This window comes from Prionailurus viverrinus, chromosome C2 (assembly GCF_022837055.1).
Source record: "Prionailurus viverrinus isolate Anna chromosome C2, UM_Priviv_1.0, whole genome shotgun sequence".
Lineage (NCBI taxonomy): Eukaryota > Metazoa > Chordata > Mammalia > Carnivora > Felidae > Prionailurus > Prionailurus viverrinus.
Window position 1 is genome coordinate 15,363,936 of NC_062569.1, and position 13,172 is coordinate 15,377,107.

General features: G+C 39.1%; 1 protein-coding gene across 7 annotated transcripts in view; it reads left to right on the forward strand.

Moving 5' to 3' along the window:
* Positions 1–13,172, forward strand: part of NEK10 (NIMA related kinase 10) — a 230,098-nt gene that overhangs the window by 66,776 nt on the left and 150,150 nt on the right. For all 7 annotated transcript variants that reach the window (XR_007155710.1, XM_047875604.1, XM_047875605.1 and 4 more), the window contains 3 exons: positions 1,494–1,539; positions 4,308–4,429; positions 4,567–4,669. Coding sequence is in view for 6 of the 7 variants with exons in the window: in XM_047875604.1 (XP_047731560.1) it covers positions 1,494–1,539; positions 4,308–4,429; positions 4,567–4,669 (271 nt within the window). In the remaining variant the exon portion in view is untranslated. The remainder of the gene's footprint in view (positions 1–1,493; positions 1,540–4,307; positions 4,430–4,566; positions 4,670–13,172) is intronic.

Genomic DNA, 13,172 nt, shown 5'->3' on the forward strand with positions numbered 1-13,172 from the left:
GGCTGAGAGATACAATCTCGTGGGAAGCCATGTTCCACTAGAACTCAATTGCATTGGAGGATTGGGCGGGTAGGAGTTTGGTGGACAGTTACGAGATTCCCCTTCAAAAAAGCAAGAAGAAAGACCAAAAAGAAACGCAAGCCATTTGTAAATGAAATGAAATGAAATGTCAACAATTCTGAGATAAAAGAAATTTCAGTTTGCCTAGACACTTAAATTATAAAAAAGCAACTATAAACATTTTAGTATACTTGTAGAAAATGAAAGTTTCGAAAAAGCAGAATTTTCATGTGATATCCTGAGGTAAACCTACATCAGAGAGAAATTGTAGGGGCATCTGGGTGGCTCGGTTGGTTTAACAACCAACTCTTTATTTTGGCTCGGGTCATGATTTCACTGTTGTGGGGTCGAGCCCCACATCGGGCTCTGAGCTGACACTGTTGAGCCTGCTTGGGATTCTTTCTCTCCCACTCTCTCTGCCCCTCCCCTGCACACTTTCTCTCTCAGAATACATAAATAAACATTACAATAACAAGAGAGAAATTGCACTGAAAGCTTCTTGAAAGTGGCCAGGAAGACTTCACTCAAGACTATTGAGATAGAAGTCAAACTATGGCAGCAGGGGAGAGAGATTGAGCTCAACTCCAAATACAACAGCAATAGCTAGTATTTACAACCAACAGGCCAGGTGAGGGGGGTGTATAGATGGAAAATTACTCAAAAGAACTTCCTAAGCTATCAAAGATGGGGTGATGAGGAACTTGATTGGATATCAGGAGTGGGGAGATTCTTGCTAACCTGACTTGGCAGGATTCTTGACGAAACAAAGCAGGGCAAGAATGAGGCCTAGTCAAGAAGAGGGCTTAGAGAAACCTGACCAAATTTTGGCCAAGACGGGTGTCCTTGCCAACTATTATAATTTAAATGGAGTTAGTAAGTCTTAGATTATTTCAGTTTCATACTAACCAGTTTGGAGAGCATAGAAAGACACAAAATGTAAATAGAAACAAACAGTATATATAAATATTTAAGTGGTAAGGAGTGGTAAGGAACAATGGTATACATATTCAACACAAATTCCTTCATTTCTGTTTCTTCTCAATGCAGTGTGTGCGTGGTGTTGGGATGGGGAGAGCTAAATGAATTCTTCAGGTTACTTTGAGTTCTAAAATTTACCTAAAATGTTAAATTAGGTGATAAAACACCATCAGTTTTTTTTATTTGATAAAAGGCTCTAATGGGAGATTGCTATTTTCAGATTAGTTTTGTAGGTAGCAAATAAAAAGACATTTGTCAATAAAAGACAAATGTCAATAAAAAGAATCCCAAAAAATCTCAAATCTCAGTTAGATGATATCTTAAAATGCTTAATTTTATAGATAAATATAAATACAGTAATTTTCTTGTTGTTTTTACATATGAAGTCCAACTAAATTGTGAAAACAAGTTTATATATTGAAGTAATGTAATGTTTGTTATTTATTTTCTTCTAGCTCTATCATCCCAATGTTGTACGCTATTACAAAACATTTCTGGAAAGTAAGTATGAGTTTTCATGATACATGTGTAGGGGTGTGTGTGTGTGTGTGTGTGTGTGTGTGTGTATATATATATATACACACACATATATATGTGTATATATATATATATACACATATATATATGTGTATATATATATATATATATGTATATTTTATGTTTATTTTTTTGAGAGACAGAGAGAGAGAGAGACAGAGCTTGAGTGGGGGAGGGGCAGAGAGAGAAGGAGACACAGAGTCCAAAGCAGGCTCCAGGCTCCCAGCTGTCAGCACAGAGCCCGATGTGGGGCTCGAACTCACAAACCACAAGATCATGACCTGAACTGCAGTCAGACACTTAACTGACTGAGCCCCTCCGGAGCACTTCATGATATTTCTAATTAAGGAAAAGTATCTATATTATATACTTTTCCACTAGAATGTCACAAAATAAGCTTAATCAATTCTTTTCTTTTTTTAAACTATTTTCTCAATTTGTGGAAGACCTTGTGCATGTCTTTCTTCATCAGTGAAACAGTGGTATAATCAATGACCTAAAGATACAGCTATAAAGGACTTAGACTCCTGCCTGGAAGACACCGCATGAACAAAGCAAACAGTTATTTGGGCTATTTTCTCTCTCTCACACACAAAACCTTAGTAGGATCAGGTGAGAAGCAAAGTAGGGGGTGCCTCTGGGTGACTCAGTCGGTTAAGTGTCCCACCCTTGATTTTGGCCTAGGTCAAGATCTCGGCCTCGGGTCACCACCTCACAGTTCATGAGTTCCAGCCCCACATCCATCTCTGCGCTGACAGTGCGGAGCTGGCTTGGGATTCTCTTTCTCTGTTTCTGTCTCTGTCTCGCTCAAAAATAAATAAACGTTTAAAAAAATGAGAGAAGCTTAAGAAGCTTAAGAACAATGAGGGAACTTAAGAATCATGGCTTATTCAAGACAAGATGAAAAATTGTTTTGTTGGCTTAGATGACATTTTTCACGCCCCCAAATAAATTCAGAGGGGCTACGTCTTTGAGATTTCTTTTACTTGAAGTTCCGATAATGGCCACAAGGTGGCAATGGATCCCTGACTGATTCTGCAGGCAGGTCATCGGTGCGGAAGGTTGAGGTAAAGCCAAATTCAGTCACAGGTTTAAAACAATGCAGGACCTTTGACTGAAACAATGAAAGTACTGATAAACCTTGATGATGTGCATCGCATATGAGGTTTAAAAGTAAATCATTTGGAGGAAGGATGTACAAAGCAGTGGTTGGGACTTCCTCATTGCCTCTTTGTAAGTGCTATTATTATGCAAACCTATCGTGTACTGTGGCATTTTATGATTTTGTCCATCTCCCTCCCCCTGGATGAGTCAAAGGAACGCAGTGCTGAAACTGTCCAGTAAATCCTGGCCCCCTGATAATAGAATTCTTGATATTAGAGTCATTTCTTACAATTTAGTGCACATCCCATTAGAGGTCAAGATTGGCTTCTGACTTGAACTACTGAAGTGACACAACTTATCTTAAATTAGAAAAAAGAATACAACTTTTACAACCTGACATCTTCCGAAAAGAATTGGAAGTGGCTTAAAAATACCTAAAATGTGATCAAAGAGATTAGGGAATTGTGAGAAAAGGAACTAAAAGGTAGCAAATTAAAAATGAAGCTAAGGGATGGGGGATGGGTGAGACGGGGGAAGGGAATTCAGAGTACGCCGAGTAATGTATACACGCGGCACACTCAGAACTAATACAACCTTGTACGTTAATTATACTTCAATAAAAAAAGAAAGTCAATTAATAGAAGAGAGGAAAAGTTATGCTAGGGGTAAGATGAGTACATACACTGAGTGCTTCTTGGGATAATGAAGAATGGAAAACAATACAAATGTCTACCTCTAGGAGAGTAAACGATGATCCCTCTGTGTTGTGGAATACTATGAAGGCAGCAGAAAGAAGGCACGGATCTGTGTGCACAGATATGTCGGGCTGTTGGGTGAAAAAGTATTAAGTGGTGGCACATGTATCGTGCGATTTCATTTCTGTAAATATTGTGTACATACATATTTTATACGTATCCAAAACATCACAGATTACGCACATCACTACATTGTTAATAGTTTCATATCGGTTTTGGAGGAGAAAGTAGAATTTACTTTGTTTCTTGGCACCCAAGGTAAGGAGATGAGCACCGTTATGAGGTTCCCAGTCGCCCTAAGATAAAACCCCTGGCAGTCCAGCTCTCTCTCTGCTCTAGAGGGGGCATCACAGAAATTTCCATCATGGGTTGTGTTTTCAGCTGTGTCATTGCAAGACCGTGGCACGATTCCAGTGCGAAATTCTGTCAGGTACATCAATGAGGCTAGGCAACAAACAGTCCGCTTCAAAAATACAATTTTCTGAATGTCTGACATGATTTAAGGGTAAAATTTTAAACTACTGAGAGGAACGTTCTTCAGGAAAGGCTCCTGGGCTTGGCATCATATACTCGTTCTCTTTAGCACCTCCCAGTCATTCCACATCTTGGTGTGTGTCGAAAATGATCATTTTTGCCAGCGTAAACTTATGCTGGGAGGTAGCCTGTAGCCGGAAGAGACTGTCGCTGGGCTCTAGCTGCCTGGAGAGCCCCTCACCCCCATCGCCCCCAGGGCTGAGTGGATCTTAGCCCCTCTCTAATTCCTTCAGTGCCGTGCCCTGCATACACACTGGGAAGCTCAGATTCTAATTCATATGCATTTTTCTAAATATATTGAATTTAAATTTCCGTTATATTTCCCTTGTTTTCTCATAGATGATAGGTTGTATATAGTTATGGAGCTGATAGAAGGGGCCCCTCTTGGAGAGCATTTCAGTTCTTTGAAGGAAAAACAGCATCATTTTATTGAAGAAAGACTATGGAAAATATTTATACAGGTACACTTTCATTTTCATTAATTTTTTAAAACAACAGCGAATTTCTGAGCTGATTTCTTAGAGATGTGTGTAGTAATCATCAGCGGTTACGTGTGTATTTGGGGAAATAAAATTTGTTTTTTATTTGCTGCTTCAAGCTGTGCTTAGCTCTTCGGTACTTACACAAGGAAAAGAGGATTGTCCACAGAGATCTAACGCCAAACAACATTATGTTGGGGGATAAGGACAAAGTAACAGTGAGTAAGTATAAGAATCTTCAAAGTTTTTAAGAACTCCTGAATATGATTCAAGAACAGAGTTGTTCGATAGAAGTTTCTGGACTTAAGGGAATGTTCTGTATCTGCACTGTGCAGTGTGGGGCTTTGGGGCATTTGAAATGTGGCTCGTGTGACTGAAGATGTGAATCTTAAATTCTATTAAGTTTTCATTGAGGTAAACATTCCTATGTGACGAGGGGCTACTAAACTGGACGTCACCGGTGTAGTTCTTGATTGAGTTGCATTTTTCCCATGTGAGAGAATAAAGTACTGGTAGGATGCGTCAGGATTTACTTCCCAATTCAGTGGTTTCTAGGTTTTTTTCTCTACTTCATGTGAGTGCATTGTTTTGAACTCTTAACGGAGACTGTGCTAAATGGGTGACAAGTGTACATATCAAAGGCTGTGAAAATTCTAGACATTTGTATATTTCAGTATCAGTTTTTATCAAAATAGTTTCAACTGAAGCAGGTAGGTCTAATGTTAGATAAAATTGTATAATTATCTCCACAACTGTGTAATTCTCAATCGTAGCTTAAAAGTCACTTTTCAGCCTGACTGATACATCAGCTTTCTCCTGCTTTTCACTCGTGAATAGTTATGTTCCTCTCATAGACTATGAATCGTTCACCAACTCTAAGTAGGGCTACACATATCTAAATCAGTGGTCTCTGAATACTTTTTGCTCATGACATTCCATTGGTAAAACATTTTTTTTGTAATACACTGCCAAAGTATAATATGCTCACTTATAAATTCTATACACAGAACACTATACAATTATTTGACATAATGTATATAAGTCTACAAATAAAATATAAAGGGGTACATTAAAAAATCACAGATTTCAATATTTTGGGGGGGCCCTCCAATGGGTTGCCTTAGGCACTCAGCTCTGGAGATCACTTCCCTGAATGTTACTGATGTGAGAGACATATTATAGCATTTTAAAGCTGATTCACTTAGTTTTAGAAGAATCTAATTCCTCATAAGGTCAATTCCAAATGTACACTTTTACCATAACCATGTGTCTTCAGTAACAACACTTAGATCTATTGTCCAGATTTTTATAGTAGAGCATCATATCTTAGTTTAAAATATAAAAAGCAGCCCCAAACAGAAACTCTATAGATAACTTCCAATGCAAAGTTACTTGGAAATATTTCCAAGCCAGTACTTTGTGAAATATAAAATGAGACCAAAGAATTGTGAATCTTCATCTTGGACACACATTTGCTTAATCATTTGAAATTAATTATAATTTCAATATAAAATATTTACTTATCTTAAAAACTTACGAGCTTTTACTTTTTTTTCTATTTCTAAATTAGACTTGTGTTTCTTTAATAATTTTTCCTATTTATAAACATATAGGTATTTTAATTTATAAGTTAATGAGAATTATTAAAAATCAAATGTATTATATCTATATGTTATTAAATAGGATTGAACAGATTTGTTCTGTGTTGGTATATGGTGTCTCTGATGGCTATTCAGGGCATGTTTCTGAGTAATAGCCAATGCTGCACTTTATTTTCTTACTAAGATCAGCTGCAGTTATTTCCTTTGGTTACATTTAAAGATGTTGAGGTTACTCTTTTTTTTTTTCATTTTAAACATTTTTATTTATATTTGAGAGAGAGAGAGACAGAGCATGAGCGGGGGAGGAGCAGAGAGAGAGGGAGACACAGAATCCCAAGCAGGCTCCAGGCTCTGTGCTGTCTGTCAGCACAGGGCCCGATGCGGGGCTCGAACTCACGAACCATGAAATCATGACCTGAGCCGAAGTCGGACGCTTAACTGACTGAGCCACCCAGGCGCCCCGAGGTTACTCTTTTATTGTAGCTTGATTTTCTATCTAAACTTAACTTATTAATTTTTATATTTATTTTCTGCAATCAGTACTGCACATCAAAATACTTGACAAAATAAAATAGTGCTAAAAAATAAAAATGGAAGTGCTAAAAATTCTATAAACACCTTTTTTGCAATCCCCAGTTCTGCTTTCCTAAAATGATCACTTTTAATTCTCTTTAGCTTCTTCTGACATTTGATTTTGTATTGTGATAGTTGAGGATTTAGTTTTCTTATTTCCTTTTTTTCCTGATCTACTATCCTTCCAATATAGTTATTGCACAATTTGGCGTTAAGTCAATATTCAGTGTTGACATTATTATTACTGTATAATTATTGTTCAGTGTTGATCACCTTTCCTTTCTCATAGACCTTTTTTGTTTTTCTTGGAGTTAATAATCGTCTTCTTTTTTGTTTGTTTTCTTTTTCTACATACCTATTATTTCTTCTTCCCACGTCTTCTAAAAGGATTATAAAAGCCCTCTCTGTACTATTTTCATGTGGTCACACAGGGCAGTTACTTTTAACTCTGTTTTCTTGGACACCCAATTCCTATAGATTGGGTGCAAATGTAGATTGGATTTGAATTTAGGTCTGCTGCACGGCCATTGTCCTGGAACTTTTCTAATTGGAGTCTCTCTTATATCCTGTGTTTTTCCCTAGCTTTGTATTTATTTATTTTTTCTTTTTCAAATTTTTATTTAAATTCCAGTTAGCTAACATACAGTGTAATATTAGTTTCAGGTGTAGAATTTAGAGATTCATCACTCCTGTTCTGCTGAAGTGTATCTTCCAGTACTTTCCTAAAAAAAGAGAATGTTTGGGATTTTATAATTTTTGGATGCTTGCATTCACAAATATTTTTATTGGGACCCTTGTACTCTTGGTAGTTTGGTGGGTGTAGTATTCTCAGATGGAAGTCATTTTCCTTCCAAATCTGAAGGCATTACTTATTTACTTACTTACAATACCACCAGACTGAGTGCCTGAGTGGCCCCGTTGGTTAAGTGGCTGACTTCAGCTCAGGTCATGATGATCTCACACTCTGTGAGTTCGAACCCTGCATTGGGCTCTGTGCTGACAGCTCAGCCCAGAGTCTGGAGCCTGCTTCAGATTCTGTGTCTCCCTCTCTCTCTCTGCCCCTCCCCGACTCACACTCTGTCTCTCCTCTCTCTCTCTTTCTCAAAGATAAAGATTAAAAAAAAATGTATAGCATTAATTTGAAACCACATGTAGAAGATGCCCATATTTTGGGAGGTTGAAATAAAGCTGCAATTCATAAAGCCTATAAAAATAGGCTGTGGTATGTGTGAAAGTATGTCACCACAAAGGGGCAGCCTTGGAATATTTTACGTTTCTCTTTTCTTGTGCTAGAAGGCTTATTTACTCCCAGGAAAACACAGAATTGGCAAGAGATGTTTAAGATGCATGAGACAAAATATATTGAAAATATAAGCAGAAGAAAATCTTTAGAAAAGATAAAATTACTCTTTTTCTTTTTAAAAAAAATTTAAAAATTTTTAAAGAATTTTTTTTTAAATTCTTTTTAAAAAAAATTTTTAGGGGCTCCTGGGTGGCTCAGTTGGTTAAGCGGCCGACTTCGGCTCAGGTCATGATCTTGCGGTCCATGAGTTCGAGCCCCGCATCAGGCTCTGTGCTGACAGCTCAGAGCCTGGAGCCTGTTTCAGATTCTGTGTCTCCCTCTCTCTGACCCTCCCCCATTCATGCTCTGTCTCTCTCTGTCTCAAAAATAAATAAACGTTAAAAAAAAAATTTAAAAAAAATTTTTAATATTTAGTTTTTGAGAGGGAAAGAGAGAGAGACATAGACAGGGGTCAGTGGGGGAGGGACTGAGACAGAGGGAGACACAGAATCTGAATAGGCTCCAGCTCTGAGCTATCAGCACAGATCCTGACGCAGGGCTCGAGATCATGACCTGGGCCAAAGTTGGACGCTTAAGTGACTGAACCACCCAGGAACCTCTCTCTTTTTCTTAATGTAGATGAATTAGCTGTTTTAAGATTGAGGTTGGTGTGCAATTATTTGTAGTAAGCACACTAGCTGGGAATTTGCCTTCATAAGGCAGCAGAGAAGAAAGTATTAACTTTCTCTTATTATACTAATATTTAGCATATTAGCATGTGTGGTTTTACAAATGTCTAATTTTAATGTCTAAATATATTTCCATTTAAAAGACTGTATATTTTAATGACTTGTCCTGTGAAACATGCCCAGTTCTTGCCTCTGCATTTATTTGCAAACTTTGGATGCCATATGAGGGAACAGACCTGCCTCAGTGGCATGCGGGGCAAAGCATAGTCAAGGTCGGCCCTAAGTGCTGCCACTTGTCAAGTAAAACCCATACTGTACCATCATAGAATGGCTCAGAAGGAGGGGATCTTCTGGGAGTGAACTGGCTTGTAGACCCACCTTTTCACATTTCTTGACCTTTTCAAATACTCACATTTTAGTGTAAGCCCCTCATGCTCCCATTTTCTTCCCTGAGTCCAAATTAAAAAAAAAGAAAAAGAAAAAGAAAAGAAAAAAGGAAGAAATAAAACTCAGTCAACTATGCTAATAGATTTTATACATGGGCTTTAGTGCATGACTCAAGAGGTCACATGTTCATCCCGCAACCAAAAGGGCTGTGCACATTTCCCCATGTTTCCCAAATGATATTTGGTTGTTGCTACTGTAATAACAACAACAAAAAAAACCACTTGATTCAATGGAACATTTATCAACGACTCGAGTGCTTATCAAATGCCATCATATGCCAGGCATGTTGGGGTGGATGTTAGATGAAAGCCGTGTCCTCTGTTCCTTGAACTCACAGTCTTATGGGAGAGACGTTGAGTTCTTCATTCAGCAGTTAACTCCTGAGCTGCCGCATCTGGCTGTGAACAAGAGAAGCATGGCAGACGTGGTTACTATCTTTGTGGAGCTCATAGTTGCATTACAGGGTGATAAAGACCAGAAAGCTATCTATGCAGAATAGTAATATATTGGTTGGGATAGGTCATATTATGCTGCAGTAACAAGCTGACCTGCAAGTCTCAGCAGCTTAAAACAATGGCAAGCCACTGGCTGTGTGACAAATCCACCTGTGGCCTGGTTTTGTATGTCCTGTGAGCTAATGATGGTTTTTATATTTTTAGATGGCTGTTGAAAAACCAAAGAATTTGTGACCAAGACCATGTGTGGCTCTTAAAGCCTTAAGTATGTGTTATCTGGTCCTTTACAGGAAAAGTTTGTCCTTGGGGTGCCTGGCTGGCTCAGTTGGAAAAGCATACCCCTCTTGATCTCAGGGTCGTGAGTGTGAGTCCCACGTTGGGTGGAGGGATTACTTAAAACAAATAAATTAATAACCTTATAAAATATATAAAATATATAAATTAATAGCTATAATCCAATATAGCTACCAAAAAAAAAAAAAAGAAACAACGAAAAGAAGGAAGAAAGAAAGGGAGGGAGGGAGGGAGGGAGGAAGGAAGGAAGGAAGGAAGGAAGGAAGGAAGGAAGGAAGAAAACGTTTGTCCACACTGGCTGGCTTAAAACAGCAAGGTTTCTGTCTTAGCACATACTGTGTATGCACCGTAGGTCACTAAGGGAGCTGTGCTCAGAGACCCAGGCTGGCTAAAAGCGCCTCTATACCTGTTTCCACGTTGCAGAGGCAGGGAAGAAAAGGCATAGCAACCGTACCTCAGCTCTTAAAATTTCTGCCTTGATTTCATTGGTCAAAGCAAGTCAAGTTTGAAAGGGTGAAGGTGTATTCCTCCTTCCAAGAGAAATGGAAAAAAATATATAGTCTACAATTACATATAATTGTATATAGAAATATATAATATATTGTTTACTATATAATTATTTTATAATTGTTTACTACAGAATTGTATATATACTAATATATGTATACAATTAGTATACAATAATATATACTAATATCTATACAGTTCTATAGTCTATCACAACTATCAGGCACAGGGGAAAATGTGACGACTCTGCCTGTGGAGCCTTCAGGTGAGGAGTGGAGTAGGAAAGCATTCCAGGCAGGGAGTAGAGCAAATGCAAAGGGTGAGAGACCTGAAGCAGTACGGTGCACTTACAGATTAGCAGGATGTTCAATATGTCAAGACAATAGAAACTTGGGTGGGTGAGGAGCTTGAACACTGACATTTGGTCAGAGACTTTGGAAACTTTCAGGCTAGAAATTATGTGATCAGATGGGATGTGGAGGATAATTGTAATGTAGGCAAGGGGTACCATAAGGAAAGATTGAAAACAGATTCCCCAGTTGAGGAGATGTGTCAGTTAAGATCTGTTTGGATGCAAAAGGCCAGACCAACAATGGCTTGTGCCAAATGGACACGTAATTTCGTAACAAGGGGTCTGGAGGTGGGCGATTCTAGTGCTGATTTAATAGTTCAAGGAGATGGGGCGCCTGGGTGTCTCAGTCTGTTAAACATCCAACTTCAGCTCAGGTCGTGATCTCACAACTCAAGTTTGAGCCCCGCGTCGGGCTCTGTGCTGACAGTTCAGAGCCTGGAGCCTGCTTCATATTGTGTGTCTCCCTCTCTCTCTGCCCTTCCCCTGCTCACGCTCTGTCTCTGTCTCTCTGAAAAATAAATAAACATTAAAAAAAAAATGGTTCCAGGAGGTCATCCATGATCTAGGAATTTCTGTCTTTTCTCTCCATTATCCTCAGCAGATTGGCCAGAGCTCTAAGCATCATTATCAAATTCAGACAGGAAGTAGGATGGCAGCTACTCGGCTACGGCTATCTCCTTTTATCATTAAAGAAAATCTTTCGTAGAAGGTCCCCATTACATGTCTTACATTGTGTTGGCCAAAGCCGAGTCATGTGACCACCCTTCGCCATAAGAGTGACCATCTAGGTGAGCTTTCAGCCTCTACAGTTGGAGATAGAAAGGGAGAAAGGGCTGACAGCGTTTTGAGAGCTGGTCCACAGTGTTTGCCACCAAAGACTGTTGCATTTGTCCAGGAAAGATGTGATGTAGGTTTTACTTATGGCAGCAGGAGAAGACAATATGGCAGAAGGATTGGATTCAGCAGTTAATTGGGACCCAGAACTTAAAAGATTCCGTGTGAGAACAGCGAGAAAGAGTCTGAGTTTGTGGAGATTGTGATGCCACTGGCAGAGAACTGGGTGAGGGGATTTCAGGTGTAAGGTTTTGGACACACTGCGTTAGCAATCTGCTCGTATCCTTTCCTGGTTAAAGTCCTTCAGGTGGCTCCCTATAACATTTAAGATAATGTTTAGGCTCCTTAGGGCACCCAAAGTCCTTTCTTCATGGTCTCACCTTTGCCTTCTCTGGCCTCATGGGACAAATTGCTCTTTCCTGAACAGACCAGGCTGCGGTTTTATACCGCTGTGACTTCCAACATGGCGCTCTGTCTGCCTACATTGCCCTCTGCTACTCAATTCAAATACCATTCCTCAGGTGGAGTCTTTGATGTCCCCATCTGATAGATTCTGTTTCTGGGCACCTTAGTGTAGTATACCAGGCTTGCCTTTCTCACAGCACATAGGGCAGTGGTTGATTGCCATTTCCGCCTTGAGGTAAGGGAAACTGGTTTTCCTGACTTTGTTTCCCAGAAAGCACTTTATAATATTTTTTTAAATTTTTTTTTTAACGTTTTATTTATTTTTGAGACAGGGAGAGACGGAGCATGAACAGGGGAGGGTCAGAGAGAGGGAGACACAGAATTTGAAACAGGCTTCAGGCTCTGAGCTGTCAGCACAGAGCCCGACGCGGGGCTCGAACTCACGGACCGAGAGATCATGACCTGAGCCGAAGTCGGCCGCCTAACCGACTGAGCCACCCAGGGGCCCCTATAATATTTTTTGAATAAATGGATACATGAATGAATGAATGAGCAAACAGACTAAAACAGCCCCATGTAGAAATATTTACAAGTCAGTTACAAATAAAAAGTAATGATTAGGGAAGATACCTGGGTTTGAGATCTTGATCTGACAGCTGAGATTTTGTGGGAAGAGTGTTCAATATAAGAGGGGCTGAGGATTAAGGTGAAAATCAGGTATAAAATGGGGAAAGGGACAAGCAGCTCACACTAGCATCTCAGCAAAGCATGAAAGGAAAATCTTTACTTTCTTGAATTCCAACAAAGTTTGGGAAATCAAATTAGATGTGTCTTGTATTGCTAGGATCTTGGCATTTTAATTGTTTTCTAGGGGATTAGAGGATTTAATTGTTATTCGTTGGCTCAACTGCTGCTGAGAAATCTATGTCATTATAGGAAAAAATGAATTAGCATTGCACTGCTGATAGGGAAATCAAAGCCCTCATATGCTTATTATCTCCTATACTTCTAAAATCTTCTCATGAAATAGGCACATAAAAGACTGTTTGTGGCTTTTGTAGATCTCTTGACCTGTCTTGCTTTGAACCTGTTGTGTAGTGTACTTCTCATTAACCAGATACAGTACTTCTCATTAACCAGTATCTATTCGAGTTTAAGCCAGCACAGAGCTTTGAGTGTTCTTACAAGACTACAGAATGTTGAGTCACTTGTGTTGCATACCCACATAGCACCTGTGTAGTAAGGTGGCTACACGATTTCTGGAATTTCTCTTAGCCAGCAAATTG